The sequence below is a fragment of the Mobula birostris genome, chromosome 16 (assembly GCF_030028105.1).
Source record: "Mobula birostris isolate sMobBir1 chromosome 16, sMobBir1.hap1, whole genome shotgun sequence".
NCBI lineage: Eukaryota > Metazoa > Chordata > Chondrichthyes > Myliobatiformes > Myliobatidae > Mobula > Mobula birostris.
In genome coordinates, this window is record NC_092385.1 from 23,428,644 (window position 1) to 23,451,342 (window position 22,699).

At 37.4% G+C, this 22,699-nt stretch overlaps 1 protein-coding gene across 2 annotated transcripts in view; it reads right to left on the minus strand.

The window, feature by feature from the left end:
- LOC140210846 (ERC protein 2) overlaps positions 1–22,699 on the minus strand; it is an 880,422-nt gene that overhangs the window by 339,350 nt on the left and 518,373 nt on the right. For both annotated transcript variants that reach the window (XM_072280109.1, XM_072280108.1), the window contains one exon: positions 8,040–8,171. In XM_072280109.1, coding sequence (XP_072136210.1) covers positions 8,040–8,171 — 132 coding nt within the window. The remainder of the gene's footprint in view (positions 1–8,039; positions 8,172–22,699) is intronic.

The following is a 22,699-nucleotide window of genomic DNA, read 5'->3' on the forward strand; positions in this document are numbered from 1 at the left end:
AAACTAATCAGGTAACACAAAGACAAATTAAGAAAAATAACAATTGATCAAAACATTACTTTCATTAAATAGCAACACTGCAGCTGCAAGGTATAAACTTTATGTTAAGAGTGAGTTTGGTGCCTTTAGAGCTGCCATTTTTTATTAAATGAAAGACACCTGGATCCTGCCGCACATAAAAAAATACAGCAATAGGAAATACTCTTTGCTTATGATTGTGTCATGCTGCCAGAATGCACAGCACAGCTGCATGTCTGAGCTCTTGCCCTAGGCAAAATGATGAATCAACACCTGTGTGTGAGATTACTATATTCTGGTAAATTCCGAGCTCGTTACCCCTCATGCCCTGACTCCCTTCCCATGACATACTGTAGATGTCAAACTAGAAACTTCACAGTAATTCAAAACATCCAATTATCAAGTAATGCAGGCTAGAACCTTTCAGCATTTAGATTAGGTTTTCCACTAATTATTCAGTTATCTCCAGAACTAGAAATCTATATTAGGATTAATTTTCTTCTTATAATGGGTCTTTGCCACAAAATGGGTCTTTGCTACAAAATTAATGGAATATTCATTTTTAAAATGTAATAGCTATGAATATGATTTAATTAAAGTAAAGTCATTAAAACATAACAATCCAATAATGCGTTCCCTCAAGTTAAATATTCACTTAACCGATAGAAACAAAAATGGCTACTTTTAAACAATTATTTGTAGGCAGCTGTTCAGCAAAAAAAATGGGAGAGAACAGATTTTAGCAGTGGCTTTAATAACACACAGAGAATAGCCTGATTTTTCATCAACTCTGACACTGGTAACTTTTACAATCGACCATCATAATCAGATTGGAGGCAAAGGAAAGGCCTAAATACATTGTCTAAATAAAACGTGTGATAATTTAGTACAGTAAGCAAACATGTCATCTACTCAGAAATCCCAGTAGAGTTACAAATGCTGGGTGACTTGCTGGAAATGCTGGAAAACAGTGTAAAGGTAATTGCATTAAATTATACAGACCTTTACAATTCCAACAGTTGAACTAAACTACTTCACTTGGACAAATGGCAGAAAATTGAGAGGACAAACTTTCATTTCCTCAGGTTTCCCAAAGCTTTGCTATCAACAAATACGCTCAAAATTAGTATTAACAAAAGGTAGCAGTCAAAGATTGTAACTATGTTCCCTTCCCCTAGTCCTGAAATAATGCACATCTGTAGATTTCATAGTATATTTCATTCTCCAAATTAATATTGTGTGAAACCAGTCTTCTATGAAAGCTACTTCTCCAGTTGATTCCAATACTGATGATATTGCAAATGTTTGATTTTCCTCAGGAATTACTCTTTACTGAATTTAAAATTTGCTGTCATCATCCTTTTCTTAGCTCAAAATAAAACAACAACTAGCTCCTTGCAAATCATTATCTTCTCTTGATACTCTCTTTCCCATGCAGTCTTTAAAAGCACACACGAGGAATTCTGCAGATGCTGGAAATTGAAGCAACACTCAAAGTTGCTGGTGAACACAGCAGGCCAGGCAGCATCTCTAGGAAGAGGTACAGTCGACGTTTCCGGCCGAGACCCTTCGTTAGGACTAACTGAAAGAAGAGCTAGTAAGAGATTTGAAAGTGGGAGGGGGAGGGGGAGATCCAAAATGATAGGAGAAGTCAGAGGGGGAGGGACCATTTACAATATGAGAAACAATTTACTGTGATTACTCTAATAACTGGCACATTCTTGCATATGGGAACAAACCCCTATGGTCATAGGGAGACTGTGTCTACGCTATGCAAAACAACACCCAAGTTCACGAGTGATCCTCAGTTTTGAGAACTTTGTCCGCAGCGCACTATTGCACTGCCCTAAGCACAGTCCAGTACTTCTCATGGTCAGATTTACTAAGACTAGAATTTGTTCCAAATTATTAACTCAATTAAATTCCCAGATCCCACCACAATTCCAAATCTTTTCTTCCTATTCCTGCATTATTACCACTGTAATCATTCGAAGGATCCATCTCGGTCCCTTTTTAAGTTACTGTCTATATACTTTTGCATTCAATATCATTCACAAACATAAGAAATTAAAGATGTATACCAATAATACTGGGCATCATCTCATTGCTACATCTCTGCTTCACCCTCCTGTCTCTGACCTATCATTTTTTTCTTGTCTGACATCCTTCATTGGATGAATAGAGACTGAAGCAACCATCTTTGAAGGTAGATAAGTCACCTGGACCAGATTGTGTACACCTCAGGGCTCAGAAAGAGGTAGCTGAAGAGATTGTTGAGGTGTTAGTAATGATCTTTCAAGAATCATCAGATTCTGGAATGGTTCCAAAAGATGGGAAAATTGCAAATGTTATTCCACTCTTTAAGGAGGGAGAGAGGCAGAAGAAAGGAAACTAGAGGCCAGTCAGTATGACCTCAATGGTTGGGAAGATGTTGGAATTGATTATTAAGGATGAGGTCCCGGGGTGCTTGGAGGCACATGATAAAATAAGCCATAGTCAGCTTGGTTTCCTCAAGGGGAAATCTTGCCTGATAAATCTGAAATATCAAGCAGGATAGACAAAGGAGAATGGGTTGATGTTGTGTACTTGGATTTTCAGAAGGTCTTTAACAAGGTGCCACACATGAAGCTGCTTAACAAGCTACGAGCCCATAGTATTACTGGAAAGATTCCAACATGGATAGGTGTTGGGGCAGGTAACTTTGAGGAAACAGAGACGCTACAAAAGGACTTAGACAGATTAGGAGAATGAGCAATGAAGAGGAAGATGGAATACGGTGTCAGAATGTGTATGGTCATGCACTTTGGTAGAAGAAATGAAGGGGTTGACTATTTTCTAAATGGAGAGAAGATATAAAAAACTGAGGTGCAAAGGGACTTGGGAGTCCTTGTGCAGGATTCCCTAAAGGTTAATTTGCAGATTGAGTCAGTGGTGAGGAAGGCAAATGCGATGTTAGCATTCATTTCAAGGGGAGTAAAATATAAAACAAGGATGTAATGATAAGAATTTATAAAGCGCTGGTGAGGCCTCATTTGGTGTATTGTGAGCAGTTTTAGGTCCCTTATCTAAGGAAGGATGTGCTGCAACTGGAGAGGATTCAAAGTAGGTTCACAAAAACGATTCCAAGATTGAATGTCTTGTTATATGAAGAGCATTTGATGGCCCTGGGCCTGTATTCATTGGAACTGAGAAGAATGAGGGGTAACCTCATTGAAACCTATTGAATGGTGAAAGGTCTTGATAGAGTGGATGTGGGGAGAATATTTCCTATGGTGGAAGAGACTAAGACCAAAGGACACAGCCTCAGATTAGAGGGACGTCCTTTTAGAAAGGAGATAAGGATGAACTTCTTTAGCCAGAGAGTGGTGAATCTGTGGAATTCTTTGCCACAGGCATCCGTGGAGGCCAAGTCTTTAAGTATATTTAAGGGACAGATTGATAGATTCTTGATTGGTTAGAGCATGAAGGGATATGGGCAGAAGGCAAGAGATTGGGGCAGAGAGAAAAATTGGATCAGCCGTAATGAAATGGTGGAGCAGATTCAATAGGCCAAATGGCCTAATTCTGCTCCTGTATCTTATGGTCTTGTATATCATCAATACAGATCCAGGCCCACGATTTTCAGCCCGAGATAAAGCCTGCAGCTGAACCAGACTGCTTACAACTTTGTACTGGGTGGAGCAAAGTTTTCACCCATACTTCACTGGTACCTTTACTGGTTCTGTCCTTGACCATACTAAAATTATTCCAGTTCCCCACATGTTGTCTAGTACATACGAATATGCAATCAGCTAAAATTGCCGCCGCTTGTATCTTAACTTGCTCCAAATCTCATTTACCTATCACATCTTGCAATGGCTCCCACTCCGGTACTAGTTACTTTTAAACTTAGCCCTACAGCACCTCTGGATCTGAGCTCCTTAGGGTTTGACTCGCACTTCCTTCATCTCAATCACTCCATCACTGACTGCTATGCTTTCTGTGTCCTTCAGTTCTGTAATTTTCTCCTTAAAACCTCCGACATCTACCTTCTCCTTAAAACTTTACTCTTTGACTAAGCGTTTGGTCATTTAACCCAGTTCTTCTGTGACTTGGTGTCAAACGTTTGCCAAGTTCTTTCAGATGTTTCAATATGGTGGAAGACCTGAAAATTGCAAGTTGTTGCTGGAACTGACTGAAAATTCATAATAGAAATACAAAGGACTTTGGATGGATAAGAAACTGGTTAAAGGAGTGAAAAATCAGTGAATGTTTTTTCCAGACCGAGCAAATGTAAAAAACTGTGCTCCCCATGGTTCAGTACTACAACATTTGCTCATCTTAATAGACATAAATAAAAAATCTAATGATCTGGACAACAGTTTTGAGTATTGGCATGCAGTGGATACAAAACTCGCAATCATATTTAATCATCAAAAAGGAACAGGAAACAACAGGAGATAATAGAGAGAGCATTCTCTTACATTTCAGTTCCTAATATTGAGTACAAATGACCTTGAGTTGATCTGAGGCCAATTGGTTTCATTCAAAAGAAGTTGCATTGCCATTTCTTGAGAACGAAGATTTAGGGTGTCAGAGTTAACAACAAAACGGTTTATGTTTTTTCTTGTCAGAAAAGAACAGGGTATAAATACCCTGAAGATACATTGCACGTGAAACCATTGCATGCGGAATAGAGATGTCAGTTTGCACCCATCCCAATGGTAGCTCCTTAGCATAAACAGTAATGTCTCTGAAAGCAATGAGCCAATAGCTATCCCATGAGATCTGATATAGATGTGGGGTATGAAAGCTGCATTCCAGGTATCAGAGGCGTGGTGATAGGTACAAATAAATCAGGATTTTTATCAGCCTGCTACTCCATTCCAGACATCCAAAGCTTTAAACCACAGGCTCTAGGGATCCACACCACAGACCAAACTCACTGTAGACTTTGGTGAAATACAATTTGCACCTGCTTTGGATCACATTTGAGTGTAAATCAGATCATAATGGTAGACCTGCATGGGGATATCATCATGGCTATTAAGCGGAACCTCCAGGATCAAAGGTCAAGTGAAATTTACCTCTCATCCACTGGCCAAATAGGACCTCACTGGCATTCGTGGAATTTTAAGCCCTGATTTGGAAATGTAGTTCACAAGCTAAAGGTTTTGGGCTGGATGATGTAATGTCCGTCATCTTCTACTTTCTCTCCAAACTCATTTAATACAGCTCATTAGTAAAGAACATCCCTTCTCACAAGTATCAACCTTGTACAAATCCAAACCAATTTAAATTACATGCAAAAGTTTAGCTTATCTTGCAAGCAGGTATATCACAAAATGTCATACTGGAACAAGCATTCCTAATAAATAGATCTCCTTAACCAAGAAAACATGTTAGTTTTTTTGATAAATGGTTACTAAACTGAAAATAATCACATGCTCTCTCCCTCCCTCTCGTTGGCACCCACGTTCCTTTCCCTCCCTCCCTCCCACATTCTCACCTTCTATTGCTCTCATTCTCTCTCTGCCTCCCACCCTTTCCCTCATTCTCACCCCTACCCTCTCCCTTTCCTCTCATTCTCACTCCCCCCTCCCATTTTATTTTCTCTCTCATTCTATTTTCTTTCTCACTTTCTCTCATTCTATTTTCTCTCTCACTCTCTAATCTTATTTTTCGCTCTCATTCTATTTTCTCCCTCTGATTCTGTTTTTGTCTCAGATTTTATTTTCTCTCTCATTTTATATTATTTCTTTCTCATTCTCTCATACACACTGACGCACACACTCAGTTTCAGTAGATGCCATTTAACATGATAAGCATTTGCAGACTTTTGTTATGTTATATTTTGACAAAAATCTGTTCAAAAAGCCAAATGAAAATATTAATATGAATCTCCTAAATTGTAAAGTGTTCACAATTACCAAATGCAACATTTGTGAGGCCAGCATACCTCTTTTGTTGAACTGCATAATGAGCAGATGGTAAGAAAGACTAGTGAATAACTCCAATTAAACCAACAGTATTAGTTGAAGTTTATATTGAACATTTGCATGTCAACAGAATGAAATCAGGATGAAATAGACAAAGAGGTTAAGATATCTGGAAGAAATCAAGTTAGTTAGTTAGTTTGTTTGTTTCGTAGTCACTACAGATAATAAAGGGATCAAAAATTTGCTTCTCTGTAAAAGAAAGTAAACAGACGGAAATTTAAGAGTCAGATAGAAGATATACCTGGAAATCACAAAGAAATTTAAAATCAAGTGGCGGAAAAAAGGGAAATTGTAAATAGATAGGATCAAGGGCAAGAATGCATGATTACATAGAATAATCATGCAGTCGCATTTACAAAAATAACAGTAGATGCCAAATAAAAGCAGAACTATAGGGAAATAAGTTAAAGACAGTGATAAGAGATTCTATGGTTGGTATGTACCACTTAAGTAGTATAACAAGGTACAATTAACATTGCTTCAAAAAATTATTTGCATTCTTCAGCAGGAAGTTTCTTGATTCATCTCAACTGTATACTGTAGAACTCTACATATGAAATTCATTACAGTAATTGCTAATTTAACTTTTTGAGTACACAGCTTTAATGTAATAAAGCAAAAGTGAAATGGATTTACAATATTTATCAATTAAGTTACCATTCTAGCGGTCTAGAAACTGTTACTATATGTATAGTACTTAATAAGGAAGTTATATTTCAATTATTTGTGTAACTGAAACATTTCATTCCAGAACATAAAAGTACATTTTGATCATGGTACTCAAACAGTTAAAATTTAACTAATGATCTTAAACATAACTTACACACTTTGAAATACCACAAAAATGAGGACTGGAAGAAGAATTAGAGAAATAAGTAATAATAGTTACAACTTTTGAGCATTCTCCATAAAATTATTTAATTCTGTATCTATTGGCTCCATACTTGTGAAGCCTGACTGAAAGGTACAGAGAATGAAAAGTACAGGACATGAAAGAACTTTCAGTATTAGGCTTCTGTCAGGGAACAATCACTGGATTTATGATGGATGACAGTGAAGTGGTGGAAAATGCAGACTACATTTCTGTTATCCTAAGCTCAGGATATAACAAAGGAGGATCTACAGAAACAATGAATATTATTTCCATGATTAGCATGGAAGAATATGAAGTTTGTTTTGTTTTGCAACTTTAAAATGCAACAGTTGTCTGACTGAAGGACCAACAGCCCATTTTAATTGGCAATCAAATTAAATCATTCAATGGAGGGTTCAATGAAAGATAAATAGAAGTGACACTTATCAGCCCGAGAAAAGATTGTGTGTTTGACCAGTGAAATATGTTTACTCTCATTCAAGAAGATTTGTCAATCTTTATGACAGATTGTTCCCAACCAAACATTATTAAGCCAATTTGCAGCCTCTAACTCTTATCTAGCAAGTTGACATGACTTTGGAACAAAATTAAGAATGACGACTCAGGAAAATATAAATAAATGATTCTTATTGAAAGGAAATTTAGCTCTGCACATTTATTGCTGCTTTTACCATTACAAATTAAAACTGCATGGCTTAAGAAAACATTACAAGTTGCATTACAAAGAGATTGGCAAATCTTTCTGAATGAGAGGGGCTCATATTTCATCACTCACTCACAGAATGCTTTAATGTTTAATAAAGTGCCACTTCTGTTTATCTTCAGTTTAATCCATAAGAAGTCATTAAAATTTACAATACAAGTTGAGTAAAATTAGCTGAAGGTTATTCTGAGTATTCAACAAAACAAGCTAGTTCTTTAACATTTTGCTTGCAAAGGACAAAAGCTAAACAACTGGGCAACATTTGTCCAAATAATTTGTGTTTCAACTGTTGAATCCTTCCTCAGAAATGAAAGAAGCTACAGATTGTCAAAATTAATGAAGGTATTAAAAAAACACACACAAATACAATGAGAAGGAGTGCGGCTAAAATTTTGAAATCCATTTAAAGTCCCCTGACATTATGCCATTGAGAAGAAAGAGTAAAGGCAAGTTCTCTCATGCAGACCTGTTTCTCTGCAGAAGATCTAGAAGCCTCTTCCCGGGCGAGAACCACCTCTCTTTCCGCATTTATCTGTACGCTCTCACGCAGGGCTTCTTCCAATTCCTCAATTCTTTCGTCTTTCTTTTGCACTGATTCCTGAGAAAAAGCAGGAAAACTAGGAATATTATTTCAATGGATACTGTTAATATTTCTCCCAACACGTTTCCGGGTATAACCATCATAGGAGAATAAAATTAAGACAGAAATCACATCCAAAATGATAAAAAAAAGAGGTGAAATATACATGAGTCATTATAACTACCAAAAATGCACTTTGAATAAAAGAAACAGAACACTAATCAATGGTCCTGCCCTGCAATGTTCAACTTTTTGCTATTCGACTATAGATGTAAGATGAGTTGAAAAGTAAACCTGCAATTAGAAAGGTTAAAAGAGAGCCAATTCAGTCCAAAGATCTGGAACTGTTGCTATATAGGCTAGACACTGAAAAATTGTACACACAAGATGAAAGTTAATCAAGTCATGAAATGGTATGGATCTGTGGCTTCTAATTTCTGAAAATGGTTCTTTTCACAACTCTAAGTGAAAACAAAACAAAAACAAATAAAAGATACATTAGCTGTTGTTGGAACTGACTGGTCACACAGGGACACTGTGTGCTGGTTATCCAACATACAAATTGAATTTGACAGCATGGTAGCAATTTGATTCACTAAAATCAACAGCGAATGTGCTACCCACCTCAGTACTGAAGGGGCAATCTTAAATCCATATGTGGAACTTGACAATGGTGCTATTTTCAGAATTTTGTAACATTGGTGAAAAAATAATGTTTGGAGAGATTACCCTTGAAAGAGATTAAGTGCAGCCAGGAACAGAACAAAGAAGCAAAGATATATACCAAGCATTTGCAAGAATTGTAATTCCTAAGAAGATGCTGCAGAAATAGTTTCTAAGTAAATCTGGGCTATTTTATCAAACAGAAATACTGTATACATGTTAATCTTTCAAAGTAAATTCTGAATATGGTAAATAAGTTATTGGAAAATTAATGATTTGACTTTTATAGAATAGACCACTCAAACCATTGGACAAAATGTATATTTAAATTTGGTAGTTAAAGAAATTATCATTGATCTATAAACTTCCTTTGAAAAAACAAACATAAAAATGTTTTACCCTTCATTGCTCACCTGCAAAAAGTACATAGTGCAGAATAAAATATTTTGACCATCATATTTAAACCAATTCCTGATTAGAAAATCTCAAACAAACTTGGTCTGCTTTTATCCATCTTCCTTGACTTTCTAAATTCCTTTATTAATGCCATTGTGGAATCTGACAATGATGACTTTGAATTGACGGCCTCTCTTCAATAAATTCCTAAACAGAACTAGTATTTATTCACTTCATGAAACCAATTATGATTAAAGAATCTCTGTCAAATTTATCTTCTGGTGGATAATAAACTACTGTGTATTCTTTACTCTTAGTTAACATACACAGTGTATTTTCTCAGATGGGATCTCCAAAATGGACACAGGAACCTAATCACCACCTCACACTCTTAGACCTGTACTTTCAAGACACAAAATAATATTAATCTTTATATGGCTTCATCTATTACAACAGGGGTTTCCAACATGGGGTTCACAGACCCCTTGCTTAATGGTGTTGGTCCATGGCATAAAAAAGGTTGGGAACCCCTGTATTGCAGGCTTTTTAATGGAATTACATATTTGAGTTTCTCAGCATCCATTCATCTACATCATTTAGTGACTTTCTGAATGGACAATTACATTTATTTTACCCTCTCAAAATCAGATTTTGCAGCAGTATTGTATTTTTCAATTATTCACTTATTTCCTCTAATTGCCAAGGTTCTTTCCAATGTTTTCCAAAATTCCCTTCAGTGTCAAAAATATCTAAAGTGAAGTTATTTATGCCCAAAGCAAAATCAACATCCATAGTGACAACTATAGTGGAACCCATTCTAACCCATGGAGATATTGCATCATACATTCATCTTGATTAAAGCCATTAACCTGGCTTTGTGATAGCAAAAAGGCAAAGATGTTAACATTTGTCAATAGTCTGGGAAAGAGACACCTAAGCTGCCTTGTAGATTTTTGTGAAAATGCCTTGCCAATATATCAACATCATGACCACAGGGTATTAGAGATTACACCGACCTTATGTTTGTCACCAGCTAATGTCAGAAAATGAGAAATTTTTCTTAGATCTTTTTGGGAAGCATTGATGTCAGCAGTTAACTTCCTTTGCAGCAGACTTTAAGTAAGGTTGATAAGTCTATCTCTTTGTTTCCCGCTCCTCAGTCATACCTTCAAGGTATTAAATTCCTGTACACCAAATATCTAAATCGTGAATAGCATTAGAAATATTTCACTGACATGTCTGAAAACAAACAGAAACAACTTTTATTGTATTGAATTTTTTAAAAAAGCATGGACCAGAGGCCTGGAGGGTTTAGGAAGAGGAGCCACTTGAATACTTCACACCAGAGTTCAAAAGTGATGTTGGTGGAAAGCAGGTAAGCTGATTAGTGAATAGCTGGAGAATCTTTTCTACTGTTTAATTTCAACTTTATAAATTCTAAACTCTAAAGATAAAGAACTTCAGAGCAGCTTGGCTGAGTGAAATGTTATAGTATTTAAGAAGTAGTGGATACATTCACTGATACAAATGCAGTGTCTCAAGCTGCGGCAGGTTGATCATATAGAACATATACAGCACAGGAACAGGCCCACAATGTTATGCCAAAAATTAAATTAGTAAGCAAATGGCTAAACAAACTTCAGGTTATTAACCTGGAACAAAGGCTGGATTCACTGTTGTGGACCTGCGCAGCTGAGGATTTTGTGCACAGCATATTCAGAGTGGTGTTCATATCGCAATTTAAGAATGTGTGAGCAGAGAGAGAATCGGTGATTACCAGGCAGACCAAGAGGACCAGACATTTACTTCAAAAGTTCCAGTAGATTCAGGAATGCCCTTAAATAGCTATGAAGCACCTTGCAGGGTGAGGTCCCTCGGCATAGGACATGGTCCACCCCAGTACCAATAATAGAGAAATGAGGTCCTGTAGACAGAGCTAGGAAATTTTAAAAAGCAGGAGAGCAAAATAAGGCAGATACATTTGTGCTGTATCATGATCTGCAGATATAGCCTTGTCAGTCAGTTTCACATTATAAAGAAAAAATCTTTCATTAAAGTTCTCAAACCATCCTTTGCACAGATTAAAGGACACTTGATTAACTGTGGCTTTTTAAAAACCTTCACTCAAGCTCCTGGCTTTCTTATGACAACCATTTCATTGGCTCTATTGTCGTCCACTGAAGGTTTTGATGGGCTGAGGGGATCTGGACTATATACATGTATATTCTGCGTAATTGTGCTTTACTGGTATTCTATATGTGCTTGTTGACTTGTATGCACCAGGACTGGGCCTCAAGCTGCAGTGTCGCCCAGGGTGTGTGGGGGGGGGGCGGTGAGGGAGGAAAGGGGCATCGGGCTGGTGCATTTCACCTTGGACGGCAGGTTAGAGTTGTTGCTACCCTCCACACCCCTACCCCAGTGTTCGAGGTGCGAGTTTTGGACTCTTCTGTTGTGTGATTATGATACCATTTCTGCTTGCTATCTTGCGTGTGCTTTATGCTGTATGAGACTGTTGGTACTGTGTTTTGTACCGCTGTTTTGTTTGGCTGCATTCATGAGTATTCATGACAATTAAACTTCAATTGGATTCACTACATTTTGTTCTCTACATGCCTTTAATTCATTAGCTCAACATTTTCATTCATGTTTTGTCACAAACTTGTTATGCTACTTTAGCAATGGTTGAAGCACTTGATGCTATAGGTATCTAAAAATTCATTTCCTTCTCAAGGAAACCTCATCATCAACTTGTTCACTGTAAACAAATAGCCAATGACTGCAGCAGTAATTCCACTCTCTAGTTTGTCCAATACCTTAACCTCCTGCATTGATGTCATCATTTTCTTTTGTCTCTTTAGGTTCATTTCACTAACCAAATTTGTACTCATATTTGTTTCAGGGGGTATAATAATGGTCAGTCACAATGTCTATGATGTATTCATGGTGATAAGAGCAGGTAATGCTAAATGCTGTTAACACTAGTTCTTCTAACACAGCATGGCTATGTATCCCTCATCTGTAACTACACTAGGTTTCCACTGCAAATTCAAAACACCGCAAAATACCCTTGTATTATACAGAATTATACTATCATAGAGCACGGCAGCTTTAACACAGGCCTTTTGGCCCATCTAGTCTGTGTGAACTGTTACTGTGCCATGTTCCACCTGCTCCATACCCCTCCACTCATGTACAGATCCAAACTTCTCTTAAATGTTGCATCTCCACTTCCAATGACAGCTTTTTCTACACTGGCACATCTCATTGAGTGAAAAAGTGCATCCCCAGGTGCCCCTTAAATATTTCATTTTTCACCCTCAGCCTATGTCCTGTAATTCTAGTTTCACCCAATCTCAGAGGGAAAAGCCTGCTTGCATTTATCCTATCTAAACTCTCATAATTTTGTATACTTCTATCAAATCTCCCCTCATACTCCAACACACCCGTGCATGAAGACCTAACCTATTCAAGCTTTCCCTATAACTCAGGTCCTCAAGCCCCAGCAACATCTTTATAAATTTTCTCCTTACTCTTTCAATCTAATTGATATCTTTTCTGTAGATTGGTGACCAGACAAAGAGGAATACATTGTAGGGTAGAGCATAATAAAAATAATGAGGGCTTGTAAGAAAGGCTCCGCAATAATGATGGGAAATTTTAGTTATTATGTAGATTGGACAAATTAAATTAGTAAGGGTGGTCTTGAGAATGAATACAAAGTGTATTCAGAATGGTTTCTTGAGCAATATGTTAGAGCATCAATTGCAGGCTACTTCAGATCACAATTAATTAATTATTTCATAGCAAATGATCTCCAAGAAAATTATTATGATGATAGCGTGGCAAAAAATATCATGAAGCCAGTGTCCTCAACTTAAATAATGCCAATTACAATGATTGGAGGACAGAGTTGCCCGAGACAAACTAAGAACATAGATTAATGGGTAAAACTGTAGATCAGCAGTAGCTGACATTTATAGAGATTGCTCATAAATCTTAGCAAAGATGTATTCCAGTGAGTATGGACAAGAATCAAGGATGATTGAGGAATAAAAGGCATACAATATTGCAAAGAATAGTGGTAGACCAGAGGGTTAACAAACTTTGAAAAACCAATAAATAATAATTATAACACAGCTGGTGGAGTGTGGCATCAGCACCGGACTTTGAGGTAAGTGGTCCTGGGTTCGAATCCGGCTGGCTCCTTGCATGCTTTCCATTTGTGCTGGGTTGAGTGTTCAGCTAGCAACTTGGCCTCAGAAAAAAAGACAGAAAACTGCTAAAGAAACAGCAAGGTTACCGCCCAAGATGGCACAAGGCGTGGAGAGGAGCAACAGCAATAATTATATCATGGTAAAGAGGGCGAAGGCAGAATTTGAGAGTAAACTATCAAATAATAAACATAAATAGTGAGAGCTTCAACAGGCAAACAAAAAGAAAGCAGATAAAAATAAACATTGATCCTTTGCAGAATGAGACTGGAGAATTAATAATGGGTAACCGAGAAATGGCAAAGATAGTAAAATGATTTTGGATCAATCCTCAGAGTAGAAGGCACTTCGAGGCACTCCATTAGTTGGGGTTGACCATAGTTATTACATCCCAACTATCTACATGATACTCGAGTCAGAATGCAGCCAGGGCAGTATGATATGGAGAGCAACCTGTTGCCTACGTAGCAGGCTCCCCTCTCCAAGCAGCTGATAAATCCAAAGGAACGGCAGAGACCAACACAGTTTGGCACCAGTGGTGTCACAGGAATTGCCAGTCAGCGTTGAACTCAATGTAGGTCTGCATTAAGGATTCCAGCTCTGGATTTTACCCTGGGGTTTACTCCTGAAGCCTTTGCCATGAGTGGGTATAGCTGGAAGTTTGAGATCAGCGTTTCCTTCTCTTAGGTGAGCTGTTAACAATGGTCAACAAGCCCCAGCTGCACAAAGCACCAGTACCCACCATTGCTGTTTCTCCTGTCAGTAGAAATGGTTCTACCAGGTTTAATAGTTAAATCACATGTGAAGGCCAGGAGTTGAACTTAGTTGTCAGAGGCCCTTTAAGACACATGCAATTAGAAGCATTTAATAGAGGGTGGGAGCTTATCCCTACTAACCCCTCCCCACCCCCAGCTACAACCAGAAGACTCTAATAGGTCAAAATCAAGAGCCTAGTGAATCAAGAAGTGAATCACAATTATTTTGGGGGAAAGTCACCTGTGTCGGATGCCTGAATCCTAGGCTCTTAAAGGAAGTGATTACAGGCATGAAAAATGCATTGGTTATAATGATTCAAGATTCCCTGGATTTGAAAGTGCTTCCACAAGATTGGAAAAGCACAATTGTAATGTCACTATTCAAGAAAGAGATAGACAGAAAACTATAGGCCAGATGGCCCAACTTCTATCACAGGGAAAACGCTTCAATCCAATATAAGAGAAGCAATATTTTAACACTTAGAAAATCATAAAAGTAATCAAGCAGTCAACTCATTCATTAAGTTGGCTTAAAAATGCTGCTGCATAAGATTAGACCTCTTATGTTTGGAAGTAACATGCAGTCATGGATAAGGAGTGACTAACTAACATAAAATAGTCAAAAGGAAAAGAGAATGTTGAAAGAACTCAGGAGGTCTCGGAGCATTGTAGAGGCAAAATATGTGAGCTAATGTTTCGGCTTGAGATCCTGCATTGGGAGGAAAGTAAAAAGATTGCGAGTAAATTGCAGGAGAAAGTTGATTTGGGGTCGAGGCTGGTACATGATCAATGCAACCAGATGGGGAAGGGATGATGAACAGGTGGAGGAGGGGAGTAGAACAGAGGCTAGCTTACAATGGGTTGAACCAGATAGGAGAGGATGACGGGCAGGTGGAATCATTTGGAGGAATAGATATGAGGGATGAACAAAGAGAGAATAAAACTAGGTTAGTATGTACAGGCAGAAAACAGAGTGTGGCTACGTGAAACTGGAAAGTTCAGTATTGATACCATTAGGTTGTATGCTACCCAAATAGAAAATGAGATTTTGTTTTTCCAGTTTGGAGAAGGTCAAGGACAGACAGGGGAGTATGGGAGAAGGAAGGCGAGTTAAAATAACATGCGGTCGGAAGCTTAAGATGGTAATTACAGACAAGGTGGAGGTGCTCTGCAAAATAGTTGCCCAATCCGTTTTGTTTTTCTTAACTGAATGATGAAGCAGGTTTAAGGGACATACATGTCAACTCCTCCCCATTTCTTATTTTATTATTGCAGCCCATTCTATGCATTTAGGATCATATTTCAGAATCATATGTGGTTAGCGATTGGATTTGCAGCAATACTAAAATGTCCTTAGGTTTTATCTGCTTCTGATATAGGGTTAAGATTCTTGCATGTATATCCTATCACTAGCCCTCATAATTTTATGCGCCTTAATTGAAATGGTCCATCCTCAGTAATACCTTATGAACCCCCTCTGCACCCTCTTCCAGAACCATTACATCTTTCCTGTCGTAGGGCGATCAGAACAACATACTCCACGAGCTCCATTTGAGGTCTCACCAATGTTTTATGAAGTTGATGCGTAGCCTTTCCACTCTTATATTTGAAGCCCACTGAATAATAGTGCCCCATATTCTTCTTAACACTTTATCTGGTGGGATTGCCACTTTTTTACTTGAATACCAAGGTCCTGCTCTTTCTCAATAGTCTGTTATGAACCTACCATATTTTTCTATATGTTCTAGTCTCATTAGTACTCCCAAAATGCATCTCCTTAGACTGACCTGGATTAAACTTGACCTGCCATTTCTCAGCCCATTTCACGAACACAGCAATATCACTCATTAGTTGAAGACCACCCTCCACATGGTTAACAATTTCACCAATCTCTGTACCATGTGCAAACTTACTGATCATGCCTCCTCCATCCACATATTAAGTCATTCAAATATTACAACCAAGGGACCCAGTACTGATCCTTGGGGAATGCCACTAGTCGTAGGTATCCAATCACAAAAGCAAATTCTACCATTACCCTCTTTATCTGAATGCCAAGCCTATTTCGGATCCTCTTTACCAATTTATCCTATGTTTTGGACCAGTCTCCAATGTTGGGGCCTTGTCAAAGGCCTCAATGAAGTCCATATAAAGCACTGTTCTCATCAATAAACTTTGGTACCTCTTTTAAAAAACTTAATCAGATTGGTGAGACAAGATCTGCCCTTGACAAAGGCATGATGACTAGCATTGATTAGACATCTCTCTTTTCAGTTGATCACACTGCCTCCCTCCAGAATATTTTCCAATAACTTACTGACATTAGACTCACAAGTTGGTAATTATCAAGTTGTATCCTGCTGCCCTTCTTGAAAAGGAGGACTAAATATGCTATCCTTCAGTTACTTGTATTTCCCAAGGACAGCAAAGAAGTAAAAATCATTTCAGACTTCTGGCAATTCTTTCTCTTGGTCTTGCCTCGCATTTCATTCAGGGATAAATTTTACCCTGCCCTGGGAATGTATTCCCTTTAGGGCTGCTAAGGCATTGAGTAACTCTTCTTTATTCATGGTGACTTGTACGAGACTTTAATTTCCCTTTTACTGAATCTTTCAATTACAATATTGTCTCTTTCTTGAGGGTAAACTGAACATCATTACTGGCATCTGATCCACATTAATATAGCCCAAATAATCTGCAGCTAATCCATGCATAAACAGAGTCGTCAAACTTTATGTATGATAATGTATATAATGTATATATAATAAAATGTATGATAAACTTTAGCATTACTTAAAGGTGACCTGCTTTACCAAGTGCCAAACTGTGATGTCCAGTTCTATCAACCAGCTTCAAGAAGCTCTCACCAAATAAATTCACTTTCTCTGCTCAGCCCCTGAATGGCTCACAACCATCACTTACTGTCCACCAATTCAAATCCCCCTTCACCCTGCATACTTACCAATCTGCCAGCTGCACCCAGTTGGCAATCATCAAACCAATGAACAAATGAATCTGTGATCCACCTCACCCTTACCCCTATCAACTCTCACCATAAAACCTTCTGCAACTGATCCCAGTCATTCTGCCTGAGATTCTGTCCCTCCTCCAATCACTACACTTACTGGTTTCTCACCTCTGACTGCTCGTAGCAGCTCTTGATCTCACCCTCCTAAGTTCCATTCTCAGTCCTGACATTAACCCACTGCATTCCTCCACAAAGTAACACCATTCCAACCTTAGATGTACCAAACTACTTACCTCAGCTGGTATGGAGTTAACATGCTTGACTTAATCTCCTTCAGTTTCTAGCCAAACCTATTTCCTCTGGACAACGAAACAATACAAGCAGCTACATTAATGGGGTATGTCATTATCTCTGTCTCTTGCCATCTTTAAATCAGATTCTGATCAGTATTATAATATTTTAAACATTTATTACAACCATCTCAGTCTCTCAAAGCCAATTAATGCCTTGTCAGACTAATCAAACAATAGGAAAGCTAATTGTAGTATAATGTTATCTGAGACTTAAAATAAAAATATCTGTCATACATAATTTCTTAACCAAGCTCCTGGAGCTTCCTAACCAATGGCATCTTGACAGAATTTTAATTTCCAAGACTGGATCTACTGCTCAAGGGAAATAAGAAATGAGGAATTGATGTTGGCAATTCCCATGTCATCCACAACTCATAACTAAATTTTTTAAATATTTTAGCTTACAAGGAACAACTTTCCCATTACATTACAATGATTCATTTCAGTCAAATGTAGCCACCTCCAGCTTTTAAATTATTTTAAAATGTTTTTATTTATGTATGTAACAATATCTAAACTGTGGAACAATATATGCAGTATATGAAGGGTTGCATATTCATGACAGAGAATGGTGTACACTCATGAAATGAAAGGAAAATATTAAAATATCCGAAAAGAACAGTTAAACTATAAAATACAGGATAACTAGTTTAGCATGCATCATCCTCATTTAAGGTAATACTTCTATCTTTCCCCATATCATAAAGATACAGCTAATAACAAATGTACAAATTAAACTGTTCTCACTGTTTGACGCCCAACTCAAGCACTCTCTCAAAATTCATATTAACTTAACTTCTCCTATCCTTTATACTTATAGCATAGAATGATTACATGGACTTTGCAGTTAGTTATAAAACAACTACTGCCAATCATTTATTACTGCTACCTTTGCCAAAAGACTTTATATAGGGCTCTGTATTCATCCTTGTTGCAACTGTGAAACCAATTTGATACAATACCCTCTTAGACCCATGGACAGAAGATATGTATGTATATACCTCAGTGACTGAAGGTTTTTTTTAATTGAACAAAGAGAAAATGGAAATTAGAGACTTTAATTCCATGATACATCAAACAATGAGAGAAAGGAAAGTAGGACTGAATGGAAGAGAAATAGGATAAAGAAAAAGAGAAATAAACTTAAAGAATGAGACTTATATATGAAAGTTAGTTTTCAGTAGGAGAGCTTGTTATATTGCAATTAGACTTTTCATGCTATTAAAAATTTAATTATACTGGAAATCAATGTTCCCTCTAATTATTTCACAGCTGTGTGGACCTACCATTGCTCTGAGCAGGAAATTTTTATATGGCCTGAAAACCATGTAGTAACAAAGGCTATTTGCGTGAGAGCATTTCAGTTACAGTGTGGCCGTGCACCCACACAGCATGGAGGGAACAGTGCCAAAATTGGAATGTCCTGTATTTCCCCAGTAGTATGTCAAGTCTTGTTAACACAAGGCAGCAAATTCACTACTGAAGTGTTACAATGAACATGATGTAGGTAATGCTGCCCCACTTCCCAAAAGTCAAAATTACTCATTGATCTTTCTATTTACAGAAATGTTATTGCAAACTATGGACTTTTATATGCATGCAAAGATCTTGTATAATGTATACATCCCCTGTGTTGCTATGGTACAGTGTATGAAGTGTTCACAATTTCTCTGTTATTATAACTAAAATTATCACAGTTGTTTGAGGCAGATTCTATTATTTGCCATTTGCACACATATCTATGATGGGCTTTTTAGTATTGTAGCTGATGTGCAGGATATTCTCCAAAATTCTGCACTAAATAACAGACAACTTTATACCTTAAACCATTTTCCATTTGTAAAATCTAAATTTATGAAGTTACCACTATTTACAAAGGAATAAATTACACTTTGTAGCAGCCTCTGTGGAAGTCAATATTTGTACATTAGTTTGCAGTGCATTGACTTTAATGACCTGTGCAAACTTGGCTTTTATAACCTTCCTGTGTTTTCCCCTCAGCTGCAGACTTCTTCAAATTAAATTCTTTCAACAATGGCACAGTTTTTCTCCTGAACATAGTTTTAAAATATTGGCTGTAGTTCAAAACACATTTCAGCAGCACATATGGAATTTATCCACTACTTAATAGAACCCCCACAGGTCAAGTGAAGACAAATGCATACAAACTCATCCGAGTTAACAATCTTAAAATATATTAATACTTTATTTGGTAGAGTAGATAAAGACCAATTGGTTTCAAAGATTGTGATTGATAGATTTAAAATATGACCACTGAACTTTATCCCTTGGTATATTATTCACTCATAGATGTTAGTCTAATTTTTCCTCATAGGTTTAAAATGTTCTGTTTGGAACTATGTTTACTTCCACAACTTATCACTGTAAAAACAGAAAAAAATACTCCTTCAGTAATTTGATTGAAGGGGAAGAATATTGTCTGCAAGAGAGGTTTAGAGACTGCACGTCTGGGGTAAACCTTTACCTTTAACTTTCTATTCTGGTTAGGTTAAGTCCACTTAATTGATTTCTGCCAAACTATCCAGGGGTGCTTATCTAAGAAAAAGACCAACATCGATAATTTCATTGGAAATAACCTCGAAAGATTGCCACGGAAATTAAATAAACTGTGAACTCAAATGATTAAATAGAACAATACTGATTTCGCCAAGACTAGCATTTTAGCAATTTATGAACAGGAGCAGAAATTTCTTTACCAAAAGTCCAGCTATCTTTGGAATTTACCAATCTGTGCATGATCAGATTTGGGAATACATTTTAATCTGTGATCAATACACATGGTCAATAAGGGATCAATGGAAACCAAGAGAATAAATGAAAATGGAGATTGGTCAAGAGTAACCAAGATAGAAAGATGGAGTAGGCACAGGGGACTGTATAGCCTGCACCTGTTCCCATTTATTGTGAAAGCATTTTAAAATTTGTCCTCGTGTAGGTTGCTTGCACAACTTGTCACCCTAGTTTTAAAGCTGTCTGTCTTAGCTGCTAACAACTGTTTAGTAAGGAAACCAAAGCCAATGCAAGCAATGAGAAGTGTGAAATTCAAGAGAGAACGTGGTGTTGAAAGCCTAGGTATCTGCTCAATGTCCTTTATAACTTTGGAGAAAAATCTGTATCCCCAAGTTCTATCGTGATTGTCAAGCAATTTAATTTAATGCAAGTTAACACAAGCAGACTAATTATGGACAGCAAAAAGAAAGATGTTAATCATATGGTACAAATTATGCAGAGCAGATACAGGCAATGATTTGAAGCAAATAAATCAAGAGTCAAAATTGAAAGTATTAGTTCAGCTACATTTTCAATCCCCATGTTCAATCATTGCTCAGGCATGTACTTAATTCTTTTTTGCTAAATAAGGTTATACCAAATAAAAACTACAAATTGACCAAGCAACAACACAAAAGCAATTGTTCTCGAAAGAGCAATGTTCCATACAGGGTTTTCATCCAACGGATTAGGTTGAACCATGTTTCACTTTCGACCACACAGTACGCCAGATCACCTCCAGGATGGCTAAAGTGAGATAGTGTTCTCTGAATCATTCGCTCAACAGACTTTGCTTGTAGTATTTGCACAGAAATTCTTTCTCATACTGACATTTGGGATTACACCTCACTTTTGCTTTAGAAACCAACTTGTAACATCATAATGAAATTACAGTACAGAAATTAGCCAGCTTGGTTAACTGATCTAAAGGACTTTTTCGTGTTGCAGATCTAAATGGAAATCACATAACAGCAGTAAACAGGGAACCCACAATTACAATGGCATTGCAAAGAAAATCATTACAACAGAAGACTACTGGAAAATAGATTCTAATTTACTACTTTTGAATAACCTAATAACTAAGCACAGGCTATCCAACAGCTTTTAAATTAGAGAGCAGCAATGTAGTACTGCCGATGGTACACTGCCTCACATTTCCAGAAACCAGGGTTTGATTCTTATCTCCAGTCTGACTCTGACATTCCTCCTGGGTTTCCCCAGTTTTCTCCCACCTACCAACAAGATGCTGATATGTGTGAAAGAACAGTTTGCACAGAAGGGTTTTAGGGAATGGTGCTAATAGGATTACACTGATAGCTAGAAATGTCTTGATGGGCCAAATAGCCTTCTTTTCTAACTTAAGAAAATATAACATTTTACTTGCTGACACAGGGGAGAAAAAAATCACTCGTCTTGCACTAAACTTCCATGGAATTATCTGTCATTTTTTGAATTTATTTGCAGCCACCAGTCAGCACTTCCCTCCATTGTCAGGCACTTTCCACAACTAACGAGAGAATACCACATAAGCATATTATGATAGGAGAACCATACCATGCTAGGTAAGTCCTGTAGTGAAAATAAGCCACTAAGGCATTCCAGTAACAAACTGTGCAATGAAATCAATACGGATTGGTAAAAGCCCCAATGTTAACAGTGCAACAATATCAGCAGGAAATTTAAATTACTTTATTCCTGACCCAATCTTACAGCCTGGCGAAACACAGAGCAAATGTTGATCTTTTCTCCCAAATTTTTAGTTAGAACATACGAAATTACTTAATTTTCTTCACAATGCTCAACACACATTGAACATTCAAACAATTAGATTAGCTTTATTTTTTCACATGTACATCGAAACATACAGTGAAATATGCAGTTTGTGTCAACAACCAACAGAGTCTGAGGATGTGCTGGAGTTAGCCCACAGGTGTCCCCATGCTTCCAGTGCCAATGTAACATGCCCAAAATTCATTAGCCTAACCCATACAGCTTTGGAAACCAGAGCACCCAAAGGAAACTCACATGGTCGTGGGGAGAACGTACAAAGTCCTTACGGGCAGAGGTAGGAAATGAATCTAGATCCCTGGTGCTATAAAGTGTTATACTACTGCTAAGCTACCGTACCGCCTTTTTTAAAAATCATATTTTTGTTACATTTTTTAATTAGAATCCTTCAATGAAATGGTTCTGAGTGAATTGCAAATATTTAAGTTTAGTGTCACATACCTGCAAAACATACACGTTCATTACTTTTCCCAGTGCTGTGCCTTCAAGGTACACACATTATTCAAACATCTATGGTATTTAAAAGTTCATTTTGATTTTGTGTATGCGCACATAGAAGCACATGTATTTCATGAAAGTCTGCAGGAGAACGAGTACTTTTAAGCATTAATGTGCGTGGTTG